Genomic DNA, 22,898 nt, shown 5'->3' on the forward strand with positions numbered 1-22,898 from the left:
GCCACAATGCTCCATGTTCACTCAGCAGTCTGTAGATTACATCCTCCAGATTCAATCCTTTACATGTACCATTGTCTTAACAGGGATGTTCACACAATGGTATTCAGTGGCAGCTCCAGTCGGAGAAGGCTTTACACCAATTTATTTAAGTAGCATTTATTAGTCACACCTATACCCTGTTGTTTATAAAGAGTATACAAGCTTGTGCTGGTCAAACTCCGTTGCACCTTCTCTTTGTCCTTCACTACTTTTGTCAACACTAGTGCTTGCGTCTGTGAGTATCTGTTGCTGTTGTGAGTGCTGATGCTAACAGTAATAATATATCCATTAGACTTTAGTGTATTTGTGCTTTAATAGAGATTATTTACCTCCATAAACTGATTGTAATCCCCCCTGTATGGATAAATGTGTTTCCAATAAGATAACCTGCTGGGTGTCTTGGCATGATTGGGAGTTTGCTGGAGGCTTACTGAGAGTCTGACCTGGACTCCTGCAGAGCCATCCAGCTCTATAAAGAGCAAAGTATATTACCTCAAGCTTGGCTCCTCTGGCACGCTCCAACCTTTGGTTTATTGAGGAGTGAAGCTGGAGTGAGGAAGTAAGATAAATGATACCTATCCCCTTTACCCTAACCTGGGCCCTGCAAAACAAACGGGTATGTTGTACGCACGTGCAATTAGTTGACCCTGATAAATAAAGTCTTAGAGCAGACAGCTGAGTAGGAACTCCCCATAACCATTTCGAAGGAAATTGTATTCAGCTCAATAAGGATAGAAAGGGAAAACATGTCAGCTGATGATTCACTAACTTAGGCTGCACTGTGGAGTCAATAGCTTCGATTGGACTCGCACTCTATCTCTTCTTGTTTCAGCACCATTCATCAATATTCATCATTTAATGTGCTTGGATTAACACAATAATGGAATATTGATCTCCTAAAGTAACTGTCTGACATTATTCTTGCAAGATATTTTTAGAGTAACAGTGGTTACTGTTGATATTGTACCAAAGGTCATGTTGTGGCAGAGAGACGGGAGATGCACTTTATTTTATTTGTGATGCATCTATATTATCAACAAAGCTAAGAAACACAGAATCCAAGATATGCCTTGTTGTCTTTATTAAAATATCATCTTCCTGTCTATATTAACGATCTGCTGTATATCACCACACAAAGAAGGTGAACATGGGGAAGCATTTAGCAGCAAACTGGCAGAAAACGTGTCCCAGCAGATGTTCAGAAAATATTGAGCTTACATTGTTTTTGGGAGGAGATAGACGTGACTCCATGGAAATCAGATGGTTGTTTTCCAACATGGTCTCATGCATCAGCTAAGCAGTGCCACTTCTAAATAATTACTGCTAATGACAAATTAAGTCCCTCCAATCAAAACAAACTTGTTATCCTCACTTTAAGCATGAAGTGAGGAAGAAGCAAGGATACAAGTCAAACACTTCCAAAGACGGTAACAGTTAGGCAGGCAGTGGTTTGATGATGAGCATTTGAAATAAGGGCATAGCTCAGTTGGTATAGAGTTGGTAAATCAACCGGAAGGTTGAGTCCTTGGGCAAGGCACCTTACAGCTTAACCCCGAATAGCTCCCGCTGCATCATCGGAATGGATTTAATTACTTCTGATAAAAACTTTACATAGCAATCTCTGCCATCAGTGTGTGGCATGGCATAAGTTCTAAAAGCACTTTGAGTAGTCAGAAGACTATAAAAAGCACTGTACAAACTCAAGTCCATTTAACAAGTCTAAATCACAGAGGCATTGAAGCCCATTGTCGTGTCAGATATTCCAACATTGGTATTAAACTATAATTTAATCAAATGTTAATACAGCTTGGATCTTGTTGTGACAACAATGGGGAACAGATAAGTGCACACAGTGAGTTGTGTGTTCAGATGTTGTTTGGATGTTCTAAGGGATGGGAACATTTAATTTATTGGGTGTGAAGCTCCAGCTCGTAAACATCTTGACTGTTCGCTCCTCAAACATTCCACCTCCTATCCTCCCCTCGGCCTGTCTTGACTGCCAGAAAGTAAAACAATAACAAAGGCCCAAGCCAACATGTGTCTGCCTCAGAAATACTCTTTACCAACTCCACGCTGTGAAGGGACCATGAATAAGCCAAATGTATGCGTTGGTCTAAAGTATGATGTAAACAGTCGTTCAGAGGGCAAGAAGCCACAAAAACAAACACAATGCTGGACAGAATTACAGCTACTGTGTTGGACTGAGAAGTTGCTCCCAAAATATATGAAAAGGTTTTTCCATTTTAGATTCTAACTCTTACATTTAGCTTTCCTTCTTACTGATCATTTCTCAGCTGAAGGTTTCTTAGCAGCTATTCCGTATCATTTAAAATCTCCAACTGGATTGCCTTTCCCCCCATCTTGATCACATTAAGATATCAAGTCATGCCTTAGCTGCCTAATCATTTTCTGCTGGGGAAATAATTCTTTATTTGCACTGAACAAGAAATATATAAATATGAAAATGGCTTGGATTATTAGTCTCAAGGCTTTCTGGATGAGAAGTGTACAGCATGAGGAGATTTGTTCAGACGAAAAGTGTTGCAAACCTTCAGAAATTAGTAACCATTGTGTGGTTTTTTGGGGCAACGCCTGTGTTAATTTGTGTAGGCTTAACACAGTCAAATAATATATGTAACCATCATCATCCGTGTTAGAGTGGCAGGGCTTGGAGCCATCATTTGAAGACGCCGGGTACACCTTTGACAGTCAACCACAGGGCTGAAGTTCAGAGACAAACAACCTGTCACACTTATTATTAACCTCTTTTGACTGTGGGACGAAGCTGGAATATCTCGAGGGCAAATAGAAAGGCCCACACTGAACAGCAACCAAATCCCAACTTGGATTCAAACCAACAGGCAACAGCGCTTCACCACAGTGCAGACCTCATCAATCATACGGTCTGACAAAAACCTATCCTTGATGTGTGTCTCGGTTTTTATCATCATCTGGCTGCACACTTAACTCGTTAAACGTCACTGATCTCTCCAGGAACTTTCTGGATTTACTTTACTTTGCACTTCTGTTAGCTAGATTAGGCTCACTTTGGAGTTTATCCATCCAGTTGGACACCATATTCTTGTGTTATGTGTCAACAAACCACTCCACCAGTATCCAGTGAACGGTAGTCTAACCATCCAGAGGATGGCTGAAATCTGTCGTACAACAGAGGTATGAATCCAAAATAAACTAGTTTTACTTTGATTTATTTGCAATAAATTGGTCCAAATGATGCTATGATTACAACAACATGATGCCATTTTGATTAAAGTCACACTTTTCTAGATTTAAATGTTTTTTTTTTCTTTGGATCAATCATTATTGATACAGTCTCAGGTTGTCAGCAAAATGTTAACTATAATAAGATACCCCAATTACAAATAATTAAGTACTTGAGTATTAATAATATGCTATGATATGCCAACAGGGCCCATGTCAATCATTTGTCAGGTGGAATTTGAGCCAACAGTCGAGCACATGCAATAGTGATTGGTTTGTGTAGACTTCGGACTAAATTAGATTAATATTATATGGTATAATACACTTATAATTGCTTTAAAAGTCATACAATATCTGAAGAAGATGATGTAAAAGATAACAGCTTGTGCCAAAATGGTTTTGACACTTTAACAATGTACGCTCATGATAACAACTTTGAAATAGGCTTCCTGCTGAAGAATGGCACAAACAACCTTTCGCACTCAAATCATTGTTGAACTGATCATGCTGCTTCCAAAATCAACTTCCCGTGATGCCTGCCGGAGGAAATGAAAGTCCTGGAAAATAATCAAATAACATCAAGCAGGCCTTCTCCCCACTCTGCACAGCCGAGCAATTAACGGGATGCAGAGGCACGGCGACAGACTGCTGCTCAGGTTTCCAGGCACATGTTTGTCCTTTAGCAGCAGAGAAATCCTACAGCTGTGAAGTTGGCTGCCTGTTTGACTCACATGAGTACATTCTGCGTTTGGGACCGATAAGTAGCAGTTAGATGTGACTCATCAAAAGCATTATGCTGCTGCATAAGTGCGTTAATCAGCATGTTGAATGAAGATTTTACTCGCTTAGGTGAGTGGTATGAAAAGGTTCAGGAGAGGCTTCAGTAATTAGAGTTACGTGAATGTTCAGATGAGGTGTGCATCTGCTTTAAATAGGGTGACAAATGTACTATATTGTAATTTTTGTTTTAATTTGTTCTTATTTGCCGAGTTTGCTCAGACTCAGACCTCATGACATCCTTAAAAGATGGATGAAACTCTCCTCAAAGTGAGGCTAAAAGATTTAGAGCTCCATGTCCCTGCATCCAAATATTTGCCTGGCCGTGCAGCGTGTGGAAAGACCTGCAGTACTGAAGAATTCACTGACTGACTTGGAGGCGCTGCCATCTCGCATTACTGCGGTGTTGTCTCAGCGTCTGCTGCTGCCCGTTTACTGTGACAGCAGCAGTCATCCTATAGTTTAAAAAGGTCGTACAGCTGCTTATGAAGGTACCTTAATCAGGCGATCTAAGGTTTATTTCGATTTTACACATTGGACATCGTGTACAACAACAACCTGATTACACAATGTGAATTTCCCTATCTATCTATCTATCTATCTATCTATCTATCTAAAATATCAGAGAAACTCAACAACTGGATATTTGTGATGAAGTGCTATGTAATATCACACTGGATGACGCCAGTTAGCTTAAGCTACTGTATTAACTGCTGAATTTAACCATCAAAGACTCGTGAAATATATTTTTAAAGATATTGATTGAGCCCATATGGGTCCGCTGAATCTCTCAGCTCTTTTAGATCCAGGTTAAAGACGCACCGGTTTACAGCTGCCCTTAACTAAACCATTTTAATAAAGATTGTAATCTTTCACTCTGCACAGTAAGTTTTAATTATGTGTATATTCTTACTTTAATTAATTTTATCTGAATTATTTTTACTTGAAAACATTTGAAGTTTCAATAATTTCAGTGAATTTCTTTCCTTTCCTGTCATGATGCTTTTGATGTCTTGTGTGAAGCACTTTGAATTGCCTTGTTGTTGAAATGTGCGACATCAAAACACGCCTTGCCTTCGTGAACTCTGTGCTTTGGTTAGCAGAAGGGGCAAAACGTCCGCTCTAGCCGTGGTAGTGCAATGGAGTGCAATGGACAGAGATGGAGACGCGGAGTCCATGTGCACAGGTTCATCAATGAAGAACCCTGTATTGAGAAATGAAGGAACAGAATTCACATTCATGGCATCATTGTGGATGTGTGACGAGGAAGAAAGTATCAGAAGGTTGAAGTTGGTCAGTGTTGTGATAGCAGCTTGTTGGGTTGTATTTATAAGTTGATTTAAATGGAAAATGACTACATCACATTTTGTACTGCAAAGTGTTAACATATATACTGATGAGTACTGACTTATTGATTTTCCTACATTAGCATATCTAAAGTGCTTTCATCAAACCAGTTCCTGTTATGGACTACAAATGCCTGAGCTTCCAATTTGATTTCCTTTGATCAGGTCATGTTAATCATGTAACAGAGACTTTTATTTAGATGTGATTGAATCCTGATTCAATTGAATGATGTGATTGATTTAGAGTAGCTCATATGTTGGTAATATACTCATCTGTATGATGACAGATAGGAGGCAAGCAGCATCCAAATCCCATTTATTGAACCTTGCTACTAATAGGTAACCACTCAGGTTATTGGTGCAGATTACATATTCATTACTTCCATCAAGTGTAAAGACCGTCTTTGGCTGAGGGAGAAGGGCTGACTGTGAAGAGGAAATGTGGTTCCATTTGTCATATCACCCCTTTGATGCATACGGAAATATCTCAAGTAGCTGAGGCATTGTTTGATTCCAATGTCTTTGGTAATCCAATCAATGGGCGCTGTTTCCTAAGGAGTTTTAATAGATCAAAGCTCGGATCAAATCTTGAAAACAGGTTGGTCACGCAAAAAAAAAAGGATACATCGGATTAGATTAGGTTCTCCAATCTCCATTCTTGAAACCTTTGGAATCAAGTTCAGGGGCGAGAAACTGGTCGAGTATCTGGAAGCGTGGAAGATTTCTGAAGGAAATAACTCGAGTCTGGTGTTACGTTTTTGGCCCAATGTAAATTTCAGATTATGTCCAGAAGATAATGTAACTGTGAGTTAGTCTAGCCTGACACTTTGCAGAGCCTTTTTCTCAGCTGCAGTGGAGCGAGCATACCACACCAAGATGCTGTGGCTGATTTCCATGGAAGAAGAAGAAGGAGAAAAGCACAAGCAGCTGCCGTGACAGTGTTGTTCTTTTAAGTGCCCTCAGGAAGTTGCTGTGCCTTCTTTAGCAGAGATGATGTTTGCAGTCTGTGAGGTCCAGGGAGATATGTGGGGAAACTTAATGTGGTCACGCTCTCCATTCCTCTCATGTACCGAGAGGAAGCATCCTCTTCGTGCTTACAGAAGTGGATGATGACTAAAAGGGTATAAAGTGCTTGTTTATATTTCACTAACAAGCAGGAACACCACTTTTTGGCTGTCAGATTGCGGCTCTCACTCTGTGCCTGTGTTACTGCAGCCTGAGGCTTTATTAAACTGTCAAAGAGCCTGAAAAATTCCCTCTGCGTTTCTGCACTTTACTCATCTTTTTCCCTACACTCCTTCGCTTCCTCCACTCCTGGATCTCTGCTACCCAAGGCTTCCTTTTCTCCTTCGAAACACCCACATACGTGTTTGAGCTCTCTGAAGGCTATTTGTCTGGTTTAATATTCAAACCTACACCTATTCACTGCTCTGCAAACACACTCAGGTTGAGCTAAGAGAGGTTTTATTTCTGGACTGAAGAGCCTTGTAGCTCATGTTCTCTGCCTCTAGACTGTATAAATAGCATATTAATCAGTGTTCCCTTTACATACACAAAGATGCAGTAGAACCATAAAGGGTGCTGATTGTTTCACAGCGAGGTGGGCTTCTTAAGTGGTTGTGCTTATTCCTACTGTTGAACTAATTTAAGTGCACACCTCTGACTCGCCAACGCCTCCACTCATTGTCCGTGCTCTGACTGCCACCGCCGTCCTCAACCCGTGTGAGTCACCGCTGGTTATTTCCCTCTTCGCTTTTACCAATGGTGCTCACTGAGAGATTACGATTGCTTTTAACATTTCATGTTGAATCCATTAAGTGTCCTTTTCCTGCTTCTGAAGTCATGTTATCAGGAAAAGTTCATTTTAATGTTTAATATTCAGCTCTACTTTCAGCACGTTCCCCTCCTACCACTCAATATTTCTTAAGATACATTATGCAATACTTGCTTTCTTTTAGTCATCAGAACTTGGATTTTAAATACTTTGCAAAACATTGTTCATCATAAGAGTGAGAGACATTTAAACAAAACAACTGGTGAGTGGTGGCACATTGTTAATTAGCACAACAACTGTCAAAGCTGCAAAAACAAAACCATTCAAAATCGGTTTAAAAAAACCCTGAAAGTATAATTAAAATCACAAAGCAAAAACTCGGAAGGCAGTTCATAAAAACGATACCACGCAAGGAAGATGTCACACGGAGGGAGAAGGAACAGTGATGTTATGTAATAAGACAAGGACAAACACAATGTACTCCAAGGTAACTCCAGTTTACTTTAGTACAACAGAAAAAAAATTTCAGCTTCTGTCTCTTAGTGAATCATAGAGGGTGAACACATTTACTGAGGTAAAAAAATATGTATTAGGGTTTCACATGGTTGCTGGTGGGACCAGCGCTCAAGTGAGCCACACACTGAATGCCTGCAGATGCTGTGATCCGGCGTGTGTAGCCAGGTTGGGTAAAGTGTGCTCAATTCTTTTGGATAAATTTTCTTTAAACCTTTTTGAGAGAGCAGCTTAAGAGAGACAGGAAATGTTGGGAGAGGACAGTGGGGTGTGACATATAGCAGAGGCTGAAGTTGTTTTTACCCACAATCGCTGCTAGATGGACTAAAACCTTTGTTCATGTGGAGTGGAGCACGCTCACACCTTGAGCTAAACAAGCACCCCGTGTTTTTCACATCCTAACTCTGTATTTTTTCCTTTTTTCTCTGTCACTCCAACACGCAACCTTTAGTGATTCAAAAACAGGGCTGGCAAAAACTGCAAATATATAAGAATACATTAAATACATTTAAACAATGCAAAAACAAATCGTTATTGAGGTAGTAGTGATTTACTCTTTGGGCCAAACTATAAGACTTTTGAAACATTTTCCACACAAGACCAAACCTAAGGGTGGAACAAGTGCAACACAGCTTGCAGAACAGTAATTGTTCGCTGGTGGGGAATCATGGGAGTCATCTGCTACTCCCCCTCCAACTCCTCTACTCTAAGGAAAATGTTGGACCATTATCTGTATATCATTCTAAACCTTTAAAACCTGTTTTCTGATTTTAACAGCAGGACAAATTTAAGCGTAGCTTGTAACCCATCTACTTGGTATCAAATTGAGGGTAGAAAAACAGTCTTAAATTGTTTTGTTTTTTTCAGTACATTTCTTATAGATTTTTTTTTCAGAATGAACAGAAGTAACACAATTTCCACTGTGATGCGCCTTAAAATCTGCAGAGCTGATAGCTGCTTTGGGAAATACCATTTTATTAAAGCTATACACTGGCACTGGAATGAGTCCTAAAGTAAGTGAGTTAGCATTTTAGCGCCATGGGTTCCGAACTCTAAAAGTCAATGGGGGTTTTGAATGGGTTTGTGGGTAGACACCTCAAATAAGGTCTGTGGTTAACACAAGCTTAAGAGATGTTGACGTTTTGTTAGACGAGGTAAACTACGTTAGCTAAGACCCCCACATGTCAATTTGAAAGTTTTTCCGCGTACTGAAAACAGCGGTTGCTAACAAGTGGCTAAATGAGACTACAGCGGTTGTCAGAGACGTTAAGCGTCATCACACCGGGAACTCTCTCACAAGTTTGCCTTACAGCCTTTAGTCATGTTTTTCAGTGCTCTTGCAAATATTAGGTTAATGGACAACTCTTTAAGCTACCGTTTCACAAGCTTGTCAAAACCGCTGAATAGATCAATGAAACATAGCTGTCTTAACGTCAAAATCTGCAGTGTAGTTCGCTTGTAGCATAACGTTAGCTTTTTACTTTTCTCAGCTAGATTATCTCTTCAAACTTCATAAAAATGGTGTTCATCTGTAAAGATGATCCATCTGAACAAAACAGCTACGTATCAGAAACATGTTTGAGCCACAAAGCTTATTTTCTGCAATGATCCAAAATCCAATGCAAAAATCTCATAGGCAGATTCTCGTTCGAATCCATGGTGAAGCTACTTCTGGGTTGGCATGCAAAAAAATGTCATCACTTTTCCTGTCCATAATACCCAGGTGGAATACCTCAGTAAAAATTGGTCCTCTCCTTGTTCTGAGCAGCTCTTTGTACACAGTAATTGTGTGTATTCATAGATCCCTTTTCAAGGTGTGGTTGCCCTCCTCTGTCTCACTCCTGGCTTTAGATGAATAGTGCTGCACTGCTATTGTAAGAGAAATTAAAGGGCTGAATGTGGTGTTAGAATCCTCACGCCCTTCCTGTTCTAACCTAGCAACTGTAAGCTTCTGTCCACTTGTATCTCCAGAGATGTGAAATCAAAGCCTCTCTGGTGTTCCATTTTAATGAGCCGCAGGGCCCTGAGGAGAATGACTCTCTCTCTCTCTCTCTCCCCCTCTCCCTGCCATTGTGTGTTGACTGAGCTCGTCCAAAGTTTAGAAAGGGGAACTCTTCTGACCTCTACAAGGGATGAATTGATCTGATCTTGGTGTAGGATATCGCTCTGATCCTGACTGAGATTGGGTAACGGTGACGATAAGTCGATCCATGTCGCTGGTCTTCGAGGCCAATCTGTACACCTCACTTCTATGCTGTTCTGCATTTTGCAGCAAGCACTTTGTGTGCTACATCACTATCATCAGGTAGTCCTTCAAAGCCTAAGCTGTTTGAATATATTTCTTGTTTGATACGCCAACAACTTCTATGACTACAGGCCATTTGTACGCAGCTCATGTTTTGAGGGGTGGTGGTTTTAACGATGAGTTCAAACAAAGAAGGCAGAGAAAAGGAAGAGCTTTACTTTTACTCAGCAGGATTGCAAAGACGGGTGAAACATCTTAGTGATGTTTTAAAATCACAAAAAATCATTTGTAAAAGGTATAATTTCTAAAAGCGTTCCAATTCTCAGTCTCATCCGCACAGTAAGGAATACAGGTCTTTAATTTAATACTGGCATCAGATCTGTATCGGCAGATACGTATAGCCCAGATATCGATGACCTGAAATGTTGGATTGGTGCATGTCTAAACTCCTCTGTGATTCAAAGTGAACTAAGTTAATACATAAAGCGTTTGTACTTTTAGTGAGTTCCACTAGTTTCCTTTTCTACATGCTGGTGTTTGTTTAGGCCGATATCAGCCAATCATAAAGCACAGTCTGATTTTCTACAGTGGACATAAGCATATTAGGAAAACAGTGCAACTGTTTCTAGCTCTTTAAATAAAACATAACTGACTTAAACTAGAATAATCAGTACTCGGGTCATGTTCAGATTAAAATGAGCCTTGCTTTATCATTTGTGCTTCTGCTTCATGCTAACCTTTGATGGGCAGCGGGTGAACACAATGAGCACAGAAGCAATGTAGCTGTGACTTTTTGACAACCATCAGTCTATATTAAGCTCTGATACAGTACCTGTCAAATATCTCAGTGTTAGCTTCGTTGTCGGGTGTTCCCGGAGCTTTTCTCTCTCAAATGTAAATGCATGAAGTATATGAACCAATGGAAATCTTTATGGCCATGATGGGACAAAGATATAATTACTTAATCTTTGGAAGGCTGTAATAAGATTACTTGAGATCAAATCTTTTTCATTATCTTGACTGGCCCCTGTGGTCAAGTAGTCATTTCCCAGAGAAGGATCTGCAGATCGAATATGAGTTCAGTCAAATAAGAGGGGCTCTAGGCTCTGGTTTGCTGAAGAGTGATCTTATTTGTAATATGGTAAAACACCAAGTTCTGTAAACATCCTTGTTTTGTTTGTAGCAAATTCTTTTAAACCATAAGAACAGATGTGTTTGAAAACTGAGGTTTATCTCTGCGCGTTGGCCTAATGGTACACACACAAAATGTGCTTTAGGTCACTGAAAACACCTTTGGAAAACTGCTTCCAGGGAGAGTCCTGGTTTTGTAACGTCACACTATGCGCCAGTTTCTCCTCCGTTCGGTGTCGTTGTGCGACGCTGTCACTTCAGTTAACACAATGACAATGAATGCAGACGTGACTAAACTAGTGCTGGTGCTAACTGGACGTTTTACCTGTTTACACACACGAACACAAACGCCTGAATGGACAACTTTGTAAATGAATTGTCATGATGGGCGGGAACAGTCACGCATGTAAAGGACATCGTTTCTGACTTGGTGTGCTCTTGACAGCCGTGACAGTTTGTTTCGATGTGGACAAAGATGTTTCAGAGAATTTAGAGTGTGTGATCCCGGAGAAACTGAGAAAGAAAACCTCTTTTCAAAGAATACCCCGGTGTGGACGAGGCCTTAGTCGTGACTTATGTAGCCTTGAGCAGAAATGAGCAGAAGGCCTCAGAGATGATCTCAGATCACTTGTCTAAACTACAAAAACCCAGTTATTTGTTTCTTTTCTCTCTCTTTAGACTTCATTTCCTGTTTGGCTTTAAAGGCTTTAAATGCCCACTGAAGTAGAGAGGGGGTTTATTTTTAGTGTTGTTAAAAAAGAAAAAGGAGTAGATCAAGAATCGAAACAAAGAACAGCAGAGTCAGCTCTCTCATCACTTTGAAGGGCATCTTTTTTTTTTCTTTTTTTTTCTTTTTTAAATCAAACTTTATATAAAGTTAGAGTAGAAGTAAATCAAATGTCATATGAAAGACTCCATTATTCTCTTAGTCTGTCAACAAAATTTAAAGAATGACTTTCCCTGTTTAACCAAGAATACCAGCTAAGCTAATTACAGAGCTCATCTTTGCAGTAAATCCCTCTGCATTAGAGATGTATAGTGGAAATGATTTCATGGCTCAGGAGAATAAAAAAATAAAAAAAACTGGTTTGATTGCAGCTTTATTTATAATGAGAACTTGGCTCGCGGCACAAAAAACAACCTTGCGTTCAAAATGCCAAATAGTGACACGGGGAGTGTGTTCACTGCGGAGCCAATTAAATGCGAGTCTTTCTTCCATCCACAGACTGAGGAGGCTGCTCACACTGATATTTAGGGTGATGTTTTCATTATTACTGCTGGTGATTGTGTGAGCTGTCTGGGCCGTTTATGCCATTTAAAAGCTTCCATTTCTTTCCTAGATTATACTTTATTATAATAGCTCAGGTGCTTATTCAATTGGTCGTTTTTGAACATATTGTGCTAAAGGATAGAAATTGGTGGATTCTTAAAATGAAACCTCCCAGGACTCATTGGCAGTATGTTTACTATAGGTCTTGTAATAAACTAATACATGGTTAAACATGAATAGTACTCTGAGAAGTGCAGTTTCACAGATTATTATTAATTTAAATGTATGATAACCAGGAGTCTGCTAAGCTCAGTAACTAATGAATTTACAGGCAGGGAGAAGAGGAGTGATGAGTCATGTAATGATAACTTGCTAGATCTAATCTTATCTGGAGAGTGAGAGATAATGACATTATTCAAATTCAGGTTTTTGTATTTTGGGAAAGACATTGTCTCCTAATGATGTTTGTTACTCGTGCCTGCTATTTTCTCATTAATGTTAATTGCACTTTTTCAATTCTTATCTTGATCACGTTGTTGATCAAATTTCTGGGGCGTTGCTAAGCAGCATGAAAAGCAACGACTCACAATAATGGAGAGCAAAGTGATAGCTGAGCTCCATTGGTCATTTGGTACGACCCTTACCGAACTGAAATGACAGACTCGATCAGTTGAAGATATCTAGCTTATTGAGCTAACGTTAGCTCCACAGTTTGTCTTAAAAGATCATGTTTTGGGGGAGCGAGATAGCTTCGCGGCCCCACACCCCATGTGCAGAGGCTTTTGCTGTCTTTTCGCCGTGACCATGGGTTAGAATCCGCCCTTTGCCCCACTCTTTCCTCCAAAAATTTCCTGTCCTTTTTCAGCTGTCCAAAAAGCAAAAACCCAAATAAATTATTTTTAAAAATGTTGTATTTGGCTTCTTTTTTTTCCCCCTCGGTGTGACCAATAAAGGGGAGTTAAACTGCAAGTTTAGTTTAATTTATTGCCTTTATTGTATTAAGTTAACGTGGGTTTGGGCTGCAGAATTTACTGTAGGCTGGCCACCAATTTTAGGGGTTTTGCTCTGTTATTAGTCTCAATGCTTCATTATATTTGCGAGGCTAATTAACAATATACAAGGCCACCTAAATTCCCTTAGTAATCTTTGAGTGTTTTGGGTGAATAGGGTTAGGGTTACTTTACCCTGAGGGCAATACAAATGTTGCTCATGTATATTGTTTTGCTCACACTTTGCTCTTTGTCCACCGCTCATCAAAATTGAAAACCATTTTCTGGCTAAAAAGCAAAACACAACTGAACCCAGCTCAAACTGGAACAAATGGAAATGTTTGTATCCGACTAGTCCAGACAGTGACCTCATCACTAGTGGGAGATGACATATTTATTGATGCCTTGTGTGTTATTGTTACTCCTCTCACTTCAACCTTACCAAATCCTTTTTTCAAGGGTATTAACGAATTCCCAGAATAAATGCAAATCAAGTCTGATTTGCGTGTCTGGTGTGAAAAAGGCCTGAGGAGATGCCTGACTTGATGTCATATCTATCTATCTATCTATCTATCTATCTATCTATCTATCTATATATATATATATAGATATAGATATATATATATACAGTATATATATATATATATATATATATATATATATATATATATATATATATATATATATATATATATTTCCCCATGGCACCTTGGGGAGTTTCCTTGTTCCATGCAAACATTTCTTTTAACTTTCTAGCAACTCAACGTTTTCAGGAGTCTTGGTATTGGGATGCAGAGTTGGTCCAGGGATTGCCGGGAGGTGAAAGAAAACTCTGGGAAAGTTCTCAGATGGGAAACACTGGCCTGACTCCTAGTTCAGGAAGTGGTTTTGGTGTTTTTGTAGCTAATTTGTTTGTCTGTTTGAAGCATCTGGGCTGTTATTCCCTGATAAGTGTGTGGAGGAGCGCATCTGCTCTCTCTGGCAAAACAAAAAGACAGAAATGGGAATGTGCAGCTGCTAGCATTTAAATAGATTGATCACAGTGCTTTGATGTGACTACTCCATTAATAAAAAAGTTGAATAAATCTCTGCAAACTCTGGACAACACCAAGTATTTTTTCCTTTTTGAAAGCTGCTGCCCTTTTAAGTTCACACGAGGTTAAACCTTTTTAAATTGATTTACTCCAGGAACGTTTTTATAATTAATAAAGCTCTACAGATGTTAAACACCAATCTATACCTTTATATATACACAATACCTTTGAAAACACTGGCTCTGAAAATAAGCCAGGCCACAGTGTTCTGAATTGCCTTTTAACTACCAATTGGATTTGCAGGAAATCTCAAATCAATAATCACTCCACCAAGCACATCAATCTATAAGTCTGTTCTCAATTTCCCTGATAAGAATAGCAGGATGTTGATTATAGAGGACATCTGCAACAAAACAAGTGACTCCATTGTAATTTAAAAAGGGACAGAGTTTTTGATGTTAACCTGAGTGTCTACCGACCCCAAAAATGTGACATAAACTCATCCAGTCTTTTCTTTGTGGTCTGAAGTCTTACAACAGAGAGAAAAATGCTCCCTTTCAAATGTGTTCTCCTTGTCATGTCACAGTGGGATTCTGTTAAACTCTAATGACATCAATTAGCACAACTAAAGACCTCCGGAAAAGCAAACGACTGAATTCTCTGAACAGCGACAAAGATTTTGACAGGATTCATTTTTTTAAGGTCTCTTATATATCTTGGTAGATTTCTTCCATTTTAATAATTTCTGGCATCTTATGAGCCGAATAGTGAACTCGTTTTTTTATAAGGTGAATTTGGATTCAAAGAGAACATTCGGTATGAAGTAAAAATAATGTACTGCAATAAACAAGATATTTTTTTTTTTACATCAAGACTGTTTCAATAACAGGAATCAGAAAAATTAAGAGGCGTATGTTCAGTTACTTTTAGCATTCATAGTTAAATCCATATTTATCTTTAGTTATGTATTTCAAACTATGTACTTGAAAAGTTAAATACACAACATTGCATGAGTTCCTCGAGAGCCAGAAGCTGTGAGACCTGTTTACTGGGCTAACGTCTCCATCCAGCAGCTATAGCTTTTGTAAAGTGTCAGTTTTATCTCATTCGATAACATGAGCTCGCTCTAGAATCTTTCAAGATTATGGCAGCGTAACGCACCGTTTAAAGAGCTTTTCTGTACATTTGCCTCAGCAAAGTTTCACAGACACTGATAGTTTGGAACGTTTAAAGGAGGTAGGGTGAGATTTTTAATCAAGTGATTGAACATTTGTTGTTTATCGATGGATAAAAAACAAACGTTAGTGAAATATTACATCACCAGTAGCCTTAAAACTGACAGTTTCAACGATTCTTCGAGATGCGGACATGGACGACTCCGCATCGATGCAGTGACGGAACATAATCGATTATTGTCTGCCGACGTTGCTTGTAGATTTTTCAGTTGCACGATTTATTTTGTTTACAATGTGAAGACATTTTAGTTGACATTTCAAACGTAATAATAAAAAATTAGTAGATATTTTTCGGACTGCTTGCCTTCATTGATTGAAAAGGAGTGAGGATGCACAGCAGCTAGTGGCTCCTGGTTTTGAATTCTCGTCGTCTTCTTCCACCAGAGCCCCTCTAACCACTCCCCCTTCCAGGCTTATCTGCACAGCTGGCCTGTGCGATATGAACTGACTTGACATGAATACAATAGGTAGACGAGAAACTTGACTGCAGCTGCACAGCACAGGGAGAGCTCTACTTTTCAGCCAATAAAAGGAGGTGTTTTTGTTGCTGAAGGGAACCAAAGAGCAGTGGGTGTCCGTCTGATGGCCGCGGGGAATCAATAGAGACTTTTCAAACAGTAACACAGCACAGACCCAGAAAAGGTCCATGGGCGCTGCTAATTGCACTCTCTCATTCTGCCACTAATGTGATTAGGCTACTTTGGACAAAAGTAACTTTGGGCAAACACCTGCCGTGGATGATGTGTTCAATGTACACTTGAAAACTCAGATAGGACCTGTGAAGTCTAGGCTGGAGAATTTGATAAAATCCAATCATTATTTTAGCTCAGACTGTTTTTTGTTTTTTTTTTGGAAGAAAATCAACCTGCAGCTTGGGAATGTAAGAAACACAGGAGAGCTCTCCTTGAGAGTGATACCAGATATTATATGGCAACATTAACAAGGCAACCAAGGCACAGCGTCAAGTGTCGGAGGCTACACTGTCATGTCGGAGGAGCAGCATCAGGGGCAAAAAAAAAAGTGTTCCAATGTTGATTCTGTAGGCACTGCTAGCAAGGAAATGATTCCATTTGAACACACATTTCTGTTACTTGTCAAGTGAAAAAATCTTTCCGTGTGTCAGTGGGCGACCGCAGGAGACGTGTCAGCACAGCCTGCATGTTAAAGAGTTCTTTCTGAGCTCGCTTGCTTATGTTGTATTGAAACCTGCCCCCAAACGGTTAACCCTTTCAACAAAGGTTTCAGCCTCAGATGATTATCAGACGATTTCCACATGAAACATATTATGAAACGGGCATTGTGATATTTTAGGCATTGTAATGAAACTTTAAAAAAACAACTAAAATTCAAGAAAGTGTTAGCCTTCACAGTCTTAAATTTAAAAATGCATGACTTGGAGCTAATGATTTCTAATAGGGGAGTAAAGACTCACTGATTACTCATTTAATTGGATTGGTAAAAATGGAATGATTGGTCAATGGACTGGTCCTAAAGGTTTGATTTGCCGGTTGTGCACACTGTACTGCTCAGTGTCTTCTATCTTACAAGACTGATTTTTGACCCTTTACATTAACATTAGCCAATTAGCATCAGTTGGATTCAAGGAGATAAATCAGCTCATGTACTGGTAAGGATAAAAATGGCTACAGTTAACATAGCATCTATAGCATGTTAAATTCCACGAGTTTATTACAGCCTTACTTACAGCCTTTATTACAGAGTGACGGCTTTCCTAATGTGAGCAGAGTTACAAGATACTGAGATTGCATTTAGCCGAGTAGGTGCCAGAATTGTCGATAAAAAAAGTGCTGTAGAGTGGGGATTCAATTCAAGTAATACATCTTTCAATGAATTAAAATATAGAATATAGAGTAGCTATATTACTGTGAAGATGTCTGTTCGTAACACATGATGTTAAAATGACACACTGGCTTCCCTTTTCTTTCCCAGTTCCATAAAGTAAAACATTTTTTTAAACATTTACCAATTTGTAACAGATCAAAACTAATTGCACCGGATTAATGTAGGTTAGTGAATGGAATTATAACCCGTATTGAGAATTGGAGCAGATCTGATTGTTTTGCAAAAGAAAGATGCACACATCTTATATATAAAATTCTGAATATTTGAGTTTTCCCCTGCAGTGATATGCATGACAGTGACGGATGTAAAGAGGCTTTTTCTTTTTTCTCAATCAGCACGGTCATCAGCTTTCCTGTCACTGCACTAAGTCGGTGAATTGCCCGCCTTTGTAATCTGGTCAGCTCTGTTATACAGTCCGCATTATTCCCTCGGCAAACCTTTAGTGAATTTAGGTCACAATGTCCATATTGATGCTTGGTAACAAAGGCTCCTCTCTTCTATGTGTACATGTCTTGTGGCAGCAGTGAAAGGCCGGAGATACAGTTACCCATAATGAGAAAATGGCCTTCACACCCCATTGGTTGTACCGTCTACCTGGAATCCAGGCCACTGCAGCACAAACACGACTGAATAATCTCAGTGGGTTGGCTAACAGGAGAAGTGAATGTGCCTGGAGAAGAAACATGCCAGTCTGCTTTCTTTACAGCATGACAAATTATCTGCTGCTGCTCTGCTCTCAGTGCGATGAGGGTGTAATTGAAAGTTGCATGACACACTCCTCCTTGGGCTGGAAACACATTAAGTGTGTTGGGAAAGAAAGAGAAATGTGGTTTACTGAGGAGCTCAATCAACAATACGAGGTTACAACGGGCCATTTAAAAAAAAAGAAGAAAAAAGCAACGGGCCTGTTCATGCCACAAGAAAGATCCTCCCATCTCTCCACACGTTGTATTGTGGTTATTCACTGAGCTCATGCTAATGGACAAATTGATGTAATATTTCCACGGCTCGTTCTCAAATGCCAAAAAACAAATAGTAACTTGAGCAGCAGACTCTCAATCTTCATCAAACGCTGAGCTCAATGCCAGGACTTAAGTCCTTTAGAGGCGTAATGAAACGTTGCAGTGACACTCTGGCCTACATAATGGGTTTTCTTTCCTTTCCTTGTCATGGCTAATTATGAGCTGAGAAACAGCCCTGGTAAGGATGGATGTTTTTTTTCCTCCCAGTTCAAAGGCAATGGCGTATCCACATTGTGTCTTTTGTACAAGCAGCAGCTCAGTAAAGCTGACAAGAGGAAACTGATCCCTGCATGGACTCAAGTGGACCACTCAGGCCCATTGGGAGTCACTCAGGCACATGACAGCCCCTGCAGAGAACATGGGGCTATTAAGGAACACTCGGTTGCTGGTTTCGTGTTCGCAAACAATTAACAAAAAACAAAGTTCTCATAGTGGCTAACAGAAGTGTGTTTAATGACTAAATGTTTTAAAAAAGTATGGGCAGAAAGTTCATTGTGTTTTACAAAATAGTATGGATTCAAGTCGCGTTCCTTTAACGTCAATGCATGCCCCTTGTTTAGTTTATACCGCAATGTGCAGGGCAGATAGCTGTTGCTAGGCTAACTGCCTCATGGCATAGGAGTGGAATTTCTTCCAAGTTTCTGCAGCAATAACATTTTTTTTAAAAGCATCGCTTAGAAAAATGAAACTAATCCGTTCAATGTTATATTTTATTTGACATACGTTTCCACTTTAAAAAGAGGAAAAAATGGTGAATATGATTGTTTGAGGTCATTGACTGTCCCCAGTTGGAGTCGGAGTATATTTGCTCTGTGAGTCTCAGCTGCACCATGCCAGCCCATTAAACGGACTAAAGGAAGAAAAGCTGCAGTGTTTAGTCAAACAGCTGCTGAACCGAGGCACTCGCTCCTTCTGCAGCCACTTCCAAGGAGGTAAAAGGGCACGAGGCTGCAGTCGCAGAATACTGTTTTAGTCAACAGCAGAGAAGGCATATGGGTGTTTTAGTGGATCTCTTGATAAGACAACTCATTATCTTAGCTTCTCAATGAAACAGCCTGGCAAGATTTCTTTGCCCCATTTTCAAATACATTTTTGAATGCAGCTCCTAGATTTCTCCTAAGATCTCCTGTTACACAGCTCCAAGCACCTCCGAAGGTGTATTTACAGGTGCATTGACTTGAACATGCAGCACGCGCACAGTGGTGTGTGGCTGTGTGTGACAAGCAGGCAATGACCTCCTAATTCTGTCTAAATTAAGCACATAAACATTTCTCTTTGGCAGAACATTTGCTGATGACAAACCAATCAGATTGAGTCACTGCTCTGCTGTTGATTGTTATTCACAAGAGAAGCAGCTGATGGAGAACTTTAAGAGCCGATGGCTATTTTTGATTTCCTTTTATATTTATGTTAGCATTTTGATGAGAAAAGGATTAAAGTGGAGTGGATCTTGGAGCGTACACTGGCCACAGCTAACTAGCTTTTAAAACAGACACGCACAGCCCGCCCTCATTTAATCAGCAGTATTATTAATTGATCGTCATGCAATCCTAGTTCATGTTTCAGATGATAAAATCCACAACTCAAGACGTGCAGTGTAATTCAATGTGGTTACTCTTATCTTCACTATATAAATATGTATTTCTCAAAGCATGCTAAGTAGTTTTGTCTTTTCTCGTGCTTGCTACGTGTTACTGAACTGGATTTATTTGTCTCTGCAGCTTTGGTGGTGAGACTCCTGACCAGACGCTTCATCTGGGAGTATGACCCAACACTAGGTAAGAGCGCCCACCACCCCTCGGCTCTGCCGTCAATCATGTCTTTATACTTTGATGTTGATTGCGCTGCAGGGCCAGTTTGTGACTTTCACATTGCTTTTAGAGCGTTGTGGGAAAAAAGGTTGTGTAGAGAAACAGCGGAACACACACACACACACGCACGCACACGGGGAAGTTTTCTCTCTGATCAATTGTGGAATAAATAGATTTTTTTTTTCTGTATACGCTGATGCAGTCAGAGCCAATCCCCTCCCCTGTAATTACAGGGCACAAAGGCATCACATCTCGACTGTAAGGGGCTTTTCATTTCCTGGCTGCACACGGCAGGTCAGAGCCTCCGCATTTCTCACTCGATGTTCTCTTGAACAGCGCGTCTGTTTCCAGTCATATGAGGTGCAATTATCGGCATTCAAAGTCCACACTCGCTTAAATCAATAACCTCTACAATTGAAGGACTTGAAAATCACAGTCCTGCAGCTGGAAAGGCAAAGGGTTTTGCAACATATAGAGATTGTGTGGAATACCAAACAGGAGCATTCATTGGAGGCATGAGGAGCTCATAGAGACACATGGACATGTTACTCCTAATAATGGCTTGCATTTCCTTTTCTCACAGTCGAGCAGGACATTTTTTGCACATACATGGTGATTTTGTACATTTTTGTACTTTGATGCATTGGTAAATTTCCAATCGAAATTTTACACCAACAAGACCTTTAACTATAACTTCAAAATACACCAGATAGCTTTCTGGTGCATGTACCTGTTTCATACAATGAGTGCAGCTTAAAGTGGTCATTTAGTATAAAGAGAGTGATATCTGCCTCCTCGGTTACCACAGAGTTGGCGTCACTACTATGAAAGCACAGCTTGAAGTACATAATGGGAATAACAGCACTGTTGGAGGGTGTCTGTGACCAATCAGACTGCACGACTGAAATTACCCATGGAGTCTTGGACACATTATTAAAACTCTATTATGAGCACATCACGCAGGTGGTGTTTTTTTTTTTTTTTTGGGGGGGGTGGGGTGGGGGGGGGTGCACAGGAGAAGAGGCAGAATGTGCCGGTTCATCTCCCTTCATAACTCATTACAAGTCTGCCTGTTGAGTTTGATCAGGGACATAAACATCTTTTCCATTATGAAGAAACACTTGTGTGTTCAGGCCTGCTGGAAAATCTTTTTTTTTTTTTTTTTTTTTTTTCCTCTCTTAAGTGCAGGCCAGGGACATGGAGAGGCAGTCACATTATTTTAAAGAACTGGGATACGGGCAGATTGAGCTGAATGAACGCATGAAGAGAAACGCATCAACTCTCACAAATTCAACACAAAAAAACTTTAAACTGAAGCTTAAAAGACTTATTCCAACAATTTGTCCAAAAACATAATATACAAAATGCAGTATGCAAACGAATGCCAAAAATACCCGAGATGTCGTACTGAAAAAATGTTCAGTATGCATCCTTGTGTGTCGTGAAGGGGAAATATGTACAAGACTATAAGAAGTAAGTAATAAGAAGACTTTACCAGCAAATCACACAAAGATACCAACAATTCTCTTTTTTGATTCTCAAACTCATGACAATTTATTGCACAGTTGCGTTTGCTTTTAGCCGTTTACTTCCTCAGGAAACCCACGTAGCCAGGCTTCCTGCAAAAATAACCACCGACTGGCAGCAGTACTACATCCCACTGTCCAAAGAAGTAAGCAGTATCCAGTACATACAGCATGCTACGTTTGATAGTAGTTTCAGAGAAAGCCCATTGTTGTGTCTGTTTTTTGTATCAGCACAAAATAAGAAATCATTTTGGACAGTACTCAGTGTCAGAGGCTGTCACACGTCTAAAACATGCAGCTCGATGGTTTTAAAAATAATATTACTGAGCCGTTAACAGAAACCAAGGAAGACGTGGAGTGGACACGGGCACTTTTTACATTAGAAAACATTCACATTATTGGAATCTTTAGGAATTTTGGGACAAAACGTTGCCGTGTTCTTTTGCCAGAATCTCCACAGATTCCGGGTGAATCTGAGCACCGGATAAAAGCTTGGTGCAAAAGAAGGTTAAAAATTAGAATCAGAAATAGAATCTGAAAATCTAAACATGCCAAGTATAATAACAGCGTTAATATTTCGACTTCTTTACAACGCCAAAAAACATGACTAGTTTATTATATCAATAATCTTTGGCATTCAAAGAGGTTGGGTCTCTATTTATTTTTTGAAGATTGAATGAGTTTTATAAGTCAAATCTCCTTTGGCACCTGTTAGTGGACTTTTTGCTGGTTACACTATAGGCTCGAAAGAGTCATAGTGATGAGATCATCGAGTGCAAGGGGAAATCTGGAGTCACATTTTGGAAATGAAGAATGTGTTAAAATCAATTGAGCACTTTTAGAGGTCAAATGGATTAACTATCAACACCAACAAAATGGAAATCGGTTTTGGTGTTTGGACACTATAACACTGCCATGACAGTTTCTCATCCACTTTCAACAAAACAAGCTCCAGGCCGTCAGGGGGCTTTGAATGATGAGGGAGGAATTGATTGCTGCCAGGAAAATAACTGCTTTTCTTTCTCTCTAAGGGCTTTAGATTAGATGTTGAGGCTGGTTAAATCATTCTTGCCTTGCCCCCTGTCAGTGCATTTAGCAACA

At 39.8% G+C, this 22,898-nt stretch overlaps 1 protein-coding gene across 1 annotated transcript in view; it reads left to right on the forward strand.

Annotated features, from left to right (window-relative positions):
* The window catches only part of rerg (RAS-like, estrogen-regulated, growth inhibitor), a 32,756-nt gene that overhangs the window by 2,826 nt on the left and 7,032 nt on the right, over positions 1-22,898 (forward strand). The window contains exon 2 of the mRNA XM_079335593.1: positions 20,182-20,238. Coding sequence (XP_079191719.1) covers positions 20,182-20,238 — 57 coding nt within the window. The remainder of the gene's footprint in view (positions 1-20,181; positions 20,239-22,898) is intronic.

This window comes from Symphodus melops (assembly GCF_947650265.1).
Source record: "Symphodus melops genome assembly, chromosome: 22".
In the NCBI taxonomy this organism is placed as follows: Eukaryota; Metazoa; Chordata; class Actinopteri; order Labriformes; family Labridae; genus Symphodus; species Symphodus melops.